At 40.1% G+C, this 8,501-nt stretch overlaps 1 protein-coding gene across 1 annotated transcript; it reads right to left on the bottom strand.

The window, feature by feature from the left end:
• Window positions 1-1,653, bottom strand: HBE1 (hemoglobin subunit epsilon 1). The gene is made up of 3 exons (XM_032359497.1): window positions 1,439-1,653; window positions 1,108-1,330; window positions 1-254 (listed from the first exon to the last, which is right to left on the bottom strand). The coding sequence occupies exons 1-3, from the start codon at window positions 1,528-1,530 to the stop codon at window positions 126-128; spliced, it is 444 nt and encodes a 147-aa protein (XP_032215388.1). The 5' UTR covers window positions 1,531-1,653; the 3' UTR covers window positions 1-125.
• Window positions 1,654-8,501: the final 6,848 nt, after the last annotated feature.

Here is an 8,501-nt window from a genome sequence, read left to right on the forward strand (position 1 = left end):
TTTCTGATTATGGAATAGAATGAGCTTTATTAAATGGAAGCTGTGCTTTCAAGGCCAAACCCGAATCCCCATATGCAGGAGAACACTGGGGGCACAGAAGGGTACTGCTGAACTGGAAAGAGGACTCAATGGTACTTGTGGGCCAGAGCAGTGGCAACACCAGCCACCAGCTTCTGCCAAGCAGCCTGCACCTCAGGGGTGAACTCCTTGCCAAAATGAGAAGCCAGAATGATCACCAGTACGTTGCCCAGGAGCTGTTAAGTGAAAGACAAATGACAAATAGGCATGTTGAGTAGAAGTTCTTGAAAACAATTACATAAAAAATGGCTTAATACCTACATTCCTTGCCAACCCCACACCGTAAACTGCTCCAAGGGGTGTGCCTACAAAAAGTCCAGATGAGCTAGTTCCTAAATTCAATGTAATGAATGTGAGCTTTCCATTCAACTCCTTGCCTCCCTAGATTCCCATCCTCTCTCCCACGCCACCATTTTTATTTATATCTCTCTCTCCCTCCCTCTCTTATCTACCAATTGGATAATTCCTATAATAATGGGATTTTAGGGATGCATGGGTTCCCAGACTGAGTTTATTTAAAGCCTCCAATCATTGCAGGAACAAGCCTCCATTTGGTAACAATATTGACAGGTAATTTAATATATTTTAGAGAACCTGTTGTATATTTACTTGAGACAGTCTGTCTAAAACTTTCCCCCAAAAATCTTTCCCTAAACTTTTGTCATCAGCACCCACATAAAGTAAGACATGTCTCCTTTCTTGAGATGGGGCCTTTATCTACCAAACACCAAATTCCATTGCTCCTTGAACAAGTCTGCTATTCTCTGATGTTATTCTCTAGGATGAACACTACCAATTCAGACAAAAGTTCTTGAAAAGTTTTAAGCAAACTCTGGCTGCTAATAGCCCTTTATTGCACTAGTCTTGAATCAAGGTGGTTCTGGTTATGCCCATTGAAGGTCTGTCCTTCTAACACTTAGACCCATAATTTCTGAATTTTTTGTTAGTCATTCCAATCAAAGACTTGACTTGCTTTACTATATCAAAGTGAAAAATAATACGAGAGCACATGAACACTTCCTGACTCACCCTAAAGTTCTCAGGATCCACGTGTAGCTTGTCACAGTGCAGCTCACTCAGCTTAGCAAGGGAGCCCTTGAGATTGTCCATGTTCTTAATAGCTTCTCCAAAAGAAGTCAGCACCTTCTTGCCATGGGCCTTGACCTTGGGGTTACCCATGATGGCAGAGGCAGAGGACAGGTTGCCAAAGTTGTCAAAGAACCTCTGGGTCCAGGGGTAAACAACCAGGAGCCTATGTGATGGGAAATTAGAGACTTTCAAAAATCTTGAGGAATTTCACAATCAATCGGCCAGGCTCATATTCATCACCCTTTCCCATGCCTTGAAACCCAGTGCCTACCTGCCCAGGGCCTCGCCTCCAGCCTCTTCCACATGCACTTTGCCCCACAGGCCAGTGATAGCAGCCTTCTCCTCAGCACTAAAATGCACCATGATGTCAGGTCTGGGAGTGTACAGGTGGTCAGAGAGAGAAGCAGGTATGTGCTGTTGCTGGAAGCTGCCACCTTTTATTCTTTACGGCTGACCTTCTGGCCCCTTGTTCCTCCTAGTTCTTTGAAGTCATTGGTCAAGGCTGAGCTGTGTCCCTCAGGGGTGGAGTCATGTCAGGAAAGGGTCATCAATGAGGAATGTACACTGAACTTGTGATAACGTGTCTTGGTTCCTGAGACAGCCTTCCATTGTTGGCTCCTTCTCTGCCCTCAACACAATTTTGCTTCCATTCTCCTTTTCACCCTTTTTTCCCCTGATTTGATCCTCCAAGATAACATCCGTCTCTCTCTTTCTTTTTCTCCAAGAAAGACCTGTAGAGAGGAGCTAAGCCCAAGGCAGGGAAAGAGTTTGAGTCAAAACAGTTTTAATACTTGAGTTAAAGATGGTGACAGGGACAAAAACAGAGTCAAGAAGGAAAAAATGCAGTTGCTGACACAGCATCTCAGCCAGTTTTAACTCATTTGAGTGGATTAAAACCAAGCCTCTGGTTCTTAGTTTTCCAAAGGAGACAAAACACATGTGTGGTTATTTCAGGAAGCTGAACAGGGTAACAAAGGATTTCCAATAGAACTAAGACCTCAATCCCAAAGTACAATTCCTGAGGGCAATTTCACAGAGAGAACAGAAAGAATAAACTTACGTCCTGTGCTTCCCCAGAACCTTCTCTCTGTCCATTTCTGTCTGACTTCAGGGGAAACTGGCTACTTTGGGGAGATTTCCCTAAGCTCTTGTCTTGATTTTCTGCCCCACTAATACTTCTTTAATCAGTGAGACAGCTCAGGACTCTGCAGTTATTTAAAACCAGAACTTGTGATCAAGCTGAAAAATAAATGAACTGGCAGGTTAATTAGGCTAGAGGTTGGAGTATGTTTAATGTTTGTTGCAGCCATAGGTGCCAGAGACTTCAAATGCCTCTAGTGTCCTTTTGTTGTTTGTTTGTTGATGCCGCTCTTGTCTTTGGGCTTCCCTAAAAGCTAAGCATGAAATAGAGTCTGCATCTTTCAACTTTTTGAACTGTAATCCCCTGTTATTAGTCTGGAGTCCTGTTGATATGGTGGTAAGGAATGTTGGAGGAGAAGCATTCTGTAATTCTGTAATTGCATAATTAAGTTCCATAATTAATTAATTAAATAACTAATTCCATAAGTTCCATAATTAATGCGCTGTGACTTTCACAGCGTATGTTAGCTTTTCTCCTCGTAAGAAAGTCAGGAAAACCTCCCTGGGCTAGACTGTATATGTTACAGATTAAAAGGTAGCACATCTGTAGCTCAGTGTGAGGCTTATGAATTCTGATTCTGAGGTCATTCAGGTTGGTTGAATGTAGTCTCATACTGCTTAGGTGCTTGTTTAGTCAAGCTAAATTATCTTAGCTGCTCATTTTGAAGTATTTTACTTATTTCTCCTATGAAATATCATTATTATCTCCCTTTCCTGGATGAAAAACCCGAAGTTTAGGGATAAGTGTAATGGTTATCCAGATAGGTCAGAAAGATTAAATCATCGGAAAAAGCAAACAGTACGAGTATTTATTACATATAGCCAAACTGTGGAAAAAGCTGAGATGCCCTTCAACAGACGAATGGATAAAGAAGATGTAGTTCATATACACAATGGAATATTACTCAGCCATCAGAAAGGATGAATACTGGGTGTGGTCCATAAACAATGAATTCTGGAACACTGAAAAGAAATTAAAAAAAAAAAAAAGATGAGTACTCAACTTTTGGATCAACATGGACAGGACTGGAGGAGATTATGCTGAGTGAAGTAAGTCAAGCAGAGAATATCAATTATCATATGGTTTCACTTGTGGAACATAAGAAATAATGTGTAGGACATTAGAAGAAAAAAAGGAAAAGCGAAGGGGTGGAAATTGGAAGGGGAGATGAACCATGAGAGACTATGGACTCTGAGAAACAAATTGAGGGTTTTAGAGGGGAAAGAGGTGGGGGGATGGGTGAGCATGGTTGTGGGTATTAAGAAAGGCATGGATTGCATGGAGCACTGGGTGTGATACATAAACAATGAATCTTGGAACTAAAACTAATGATGTATCGAGACTAACATAACACAATAAAAAAAATTAAAAATTAAAAAAAAAAAAACACTAAACTAAAAGACAGGTTGGGAGCACTTCCAAGTTGGTGAATGGATCAAATTGCTAGGAAGGTGGGGCACCTGGAGGATGCTTAGAACCTCTGTGGCATTCCCATCCCTATATCTTGCCCTATGTACCCCTTCCCTTTGGCTGTTTCTGAGTTGCATTCTTTACAGTAGAGCAGTAAGCATTAAAAAAAGAATAATAATAAAATTAAAAATTAACATGTTAAAAAACACGTTATGTCTTAAGGTATTTAAATTAAAAGGATTTTTACAAAGAAATTCTAAATTTTGATAAACATTAATACCTGCCTCTCAGGTGTTCTGTAGTCTTTCACCTTTGTAAGCTCTCTGAAGGATTTTATGAAATTTAAGATGCCTCTTTTCAGCAGGGAAAAATAAAATGTTAAATCTTGCTACTTAACTTATGACAAGTATAAATCCTGTGAGTCAAATATTACATCTTTAGGTGGTCTTCTTATGTATTATATAAGTCACACTGTTGGAAGGTAAACTACATCTTTGGCCCCACTACATGGTTTTCATAGCATTATCTAAGAAAAATTGCTCCAAAAATTATTCTTTACCACAAATGAGTTTTTTCTTTTAATTTTTTAATTTTAAAAGTGGAAAACCTTAGACAGGGTTTATAAACCACTGAAGCTATAAAAAGCTGTGTAGGACACTATATTAGGGAGGCTATCAGTCTGTTTCCATTACACATCTGAATTTAAAGTCTCATTACAGAAAAAGATGGTATCTATCAAGGTTCCACGAGGTGTTGCATCCACCTAGAATAAGTTGGTTACCATGAGGAGAAGGAGATTCTTGTGGCTGACATGCAGGAAGCCAGATGAACATCTGTTCACCGAAGGAATGAGAAAACAGACCACACTGGTGTCAGGCGATAGGGCTGCTTTCTGAGTCCTATGCCGCCTCCTCGACACCATCTCTCACAAACTGTAGGTTAGTCAACCAGAGCTGGGTTTTGTTCTCAGAGTGATTTCTCCCAGTTGGCAGCTCATGACATGGGCATCAATGTTTGACTGGCCTCTGAGATCACTGTGGCTAAAGCATAGCCAGAGTTGTATGTGAATGTTAACTAAGCAAGAGGGAGAGGAATTGAAGAGCCAGAACCAGCCAGTTACTGGACACTGCTCTATGTGATGGACCTGGAGGGTTACAACTTGACTCTGGCAGCTTAGACAGTCATAAATTTCACATTCCCTCAGAAATGTAGCTCTATTTTCTTGCTTTCCTTGATGCTTTCTCACCTTAAGTTTTCTTCATCTATTTTTGTGATTTGTTTTCAAAAACAGGGAATTCCTGGTTTTTTTCCCCTGTTTATTACAAGTAATATTGCCCAATATACTCTATGAACTAAGAAAAACAGAAAAAAAATACTGTGAAGAAGTGACTCTATTATTAGAGGCAGTGTTTTCTAATCTTCCTTCCCTTCAGTTTACTGCACTACCATGGGTTAGCCATTGGTCCTTATCCCATGGCTCTGACCTGAGATTTAATAGACTATGTTCAAGTAGAGTACCTCTGAGGCATTCATAAACCCAATATTCAGATTTCTTCCTAGGCTTGATTCAAATGGGACTCTTCTAGTTATATACAGGGCTTAGAATCTTGTATACAGAAGTAATGGGAAAAGATCCAGTTTTAGACTAAGCTTCCATGTCTACCTCTAGAAGATTGGGAAGTCTTCAACTTGGTGACTTCTGAAATTCTACAAAACATTTAACAATTTTTTTTTTTTAACTTGGGCATGCTATCTTCAGCACTTTGGGTATTCAGTATTAAGCTATGGCATAGTATGTTTCTGGAATAGAAAATGCCCATCTCTCTGGAAAAGGCTAAATTTGAGGTTTGGTAAATAAGCAGGGCTTAACTGGAAGCAGTAATGGTTATGGTTGGACCCCATCCATTAACAAGATCATCCACCACGAGGAATTATGAGCAACTAGCACCCTTTGTTTTGTAGTCCTGGTTGGGGTAACCCATGATTGCTCCTCCCCTAAAGACTTTGTAGCCTTTGCTAATTCTAGCTCAGGAGGGTTCTTTCTGAAACCAAGTTCCCAGGACCCTGAGGCATCCGTGAGGGGAAGGAATTTCTCCTAGATTCCTAAGACCAATGAGTTAATGTAGCACTTCTCTGTACTCTAGCAGATTCAGGCCCTAAAGTCACCAATCTTTTCCTGTCCCTGCTTGACTGATTGATTGGTTTTGTTTAGTTTTGTTTTTGTTTCTCTTCATCCCCTTCTCCCCTCCTCCCCTTCCACTTTCTTCTTCTTCCAACTCTTCTTCCTGATCCTCCTTTTCTTCTCCTCCTCCTCCTCCTCCTTCTTCTTCTCCTTCTTCTTCTTCTTCCTATTCTTCTTCTTCTTCTTCTTCTTCTTCTTCTTCTTCTTCTTATTCTTATTCTTAAAGTCTGTTAATTCATTTGCCTTCTGGAATTTGAGGGGCTTTTATTTCATTTTGTTTTCTTTTTAATCAACAGAGGCAGGCAGATCCCCTGTTTTTCTCCTTCTAGTGACTTGAGCTGGTGATACCTGGGTGGAGTCAGAACCTGTGGGCATAGATAAGGGCTTAAGACTACACAGAGCTGTGGCAAGGGAGGGAACTAAGACACTGAAGACAGTGGAAGCCAGAGTACTTCTCTTACTGTCTTCAAAGACCCCATCCTTGGTTCCTACACAAGTCAATACATGCAAGAGCTTACGGGCTAGTGTTTGAAGGTCCTGCAAGGTTAACTGCTCAGAAGTACCTGATAAATATGTTCTGGGTAAAATGTGTGTGTGTGTGTGTGTGTGTGTGTGTGTGTGTGTGGTCACAAATATCTGAGTATTGTCAGAATATAAAGGCCACAGTAACTAAATAATGTGCAAGACCTAGGAAGCCAGGAGAATAGATCACATTCTCTAAATTCAACTGAGATTAGAAAGATAAATTTAGTGACAAAAAGAGACACTCAACATCATTTGAAAGAGACAGAATGGCTTTCAGGCCAGAAGATCTTATTTATAATCTTATGAAATATTCTTTTTTTTTTTTTTAAAGATTTTATTTATTTATTTATTTATTTTTATTTCCAGCATAACAGTATTCATTATTTTTGCACCACACCCCGTGCTCCATGCAATCCATGCCCTCTATAATACCCACCACCTGGTACCCCAACCTCCCACCCCCCGTCCCTTCAAAACCCTCAGATTGTTTTTCAGAGTCCATAGTCTCTCATGGTTCACCTCCCCTTCCAATTTCCCCCAACTCCCTTCTCCACTCTAAGTCCCCATGTCCTCCATGCTATTTGTTATGCTCCACAAATAAGTGAAATATTCTGATGTAGAAAGAAAAGATGCCAATCATTACAGAGTTGACCAATAAGGAAAGAGTAGGAAAAGGAAGATCTCTTTTGTTAAGTCTAGAGTCTAGAGATGTTCTGAACCTCACATAACATTCATGTCCACACCATGACTAGACATGCTATGGCAATGGATGAATAAGCCACTTCTGATCCCATTGACAAGAGAGCTACTTGGCATCATTGCATCCAGCTACCTGCCTTTGCACAATTTGTTTCCTTTCCTTTTATCTGATTATTGTAAGGAAGGGACTTATTATTCAATAGATATGAGTATTCTAGTTGTAAATCTCAATGCAGAAAAATAAACAAGCGCCTTGGTTTCTCTTTTGGTCTGTGTGCTTTTATTTTGGCCAGAATAAGCATTCAAGAGCCTATCTCAACCTACAACTGGGCCATATCTTGGAACTCAAGAATCAGATCAAGGTCTTGGCTGCTGGGGTCTGACTAGCTCTAGTTGTCCTTCCTACTTCCAGCACTGTTCCACCAGTTGCTTTGTACATACAGCAGTGGGTATGTGTCTATACTCTTTGTACTTCTAGTTGTGTGTGTGTTTGGCCATTCATTCAACACTGCAAAAGTGTTAAGAACACAGAGATGAGAAAAGCAGAGTCCCTGTTTTCATGGAGGGCATAGTGGGAGAAGTTAGACAAAAGCAATTGAACAAGTAGAACACAGGGAATATGCCAGTGATGCTCAGCGAACAGAGGAAGAGAAGACTGGATTGAAGGGCAGAGTGTAATGGGGACAAGGGTGGAATGCGATTGCTATTTTAACTAGTATGGCAGGAATGTTCTTATATAAAAGGACACATGAGAAGATAACAATAGATGATGAGGGAGCAATTCATATAAAACCATCATGAAATGTTTAAGGCATAGATAATTGCAAATATAAAGATTCTGAAGTGGGAGGATGCTTAGGATTTTCAAGGAATGAAACTAAGTCCAATGTAGGCACAGATGAAGTGAGGGAGAGGTCATAAGCTAATCTATAGAATTTGCAACAATAATAATTCCTGTATCAGAGTCGTAAGAAAATAAGTGAAGTGTGTGTGTGTGTGTGTGTGTGTATATATATATATATATACATACATATATGGGGGGCAACTGTATAAATACACACACACACGCACACACACATGCATATGATCAATGTACTCATTATAATTATATCTGCATATATGCGTACATATGTGTGTGTATGTGTGCGCCCCTACCCCTTATTGACCGGGGATGTGTTCCAAGACCCTCAGTGGATGTCTGAAACTGCAGGTAGTCATGACCCCATATGTACTCTGTTTTTCCCTATATGTAGATATTTAATGATAAAGTTTATAAATTAGATATTTTAAGAGATTTGGTCCATATACACTATGGAGTATTATGCCTCCATCAGAAGGATGAATACCCAACTTTTGTAGCAACATGGACGGGACTGG

This window comes from Mustela erminea, chromosome 9 (assembly GCF_009829155.1).
Source record: "Mustela erminea isolate mMusErm1 chromosome 9, mMusErm1.Pri, whole genome shotgun sequence".
NCBI lineage: Eukaryota > Metazoa > Chordata > Mammalia > Carnivora > Mustelidae > Mustela > Mustela erminea.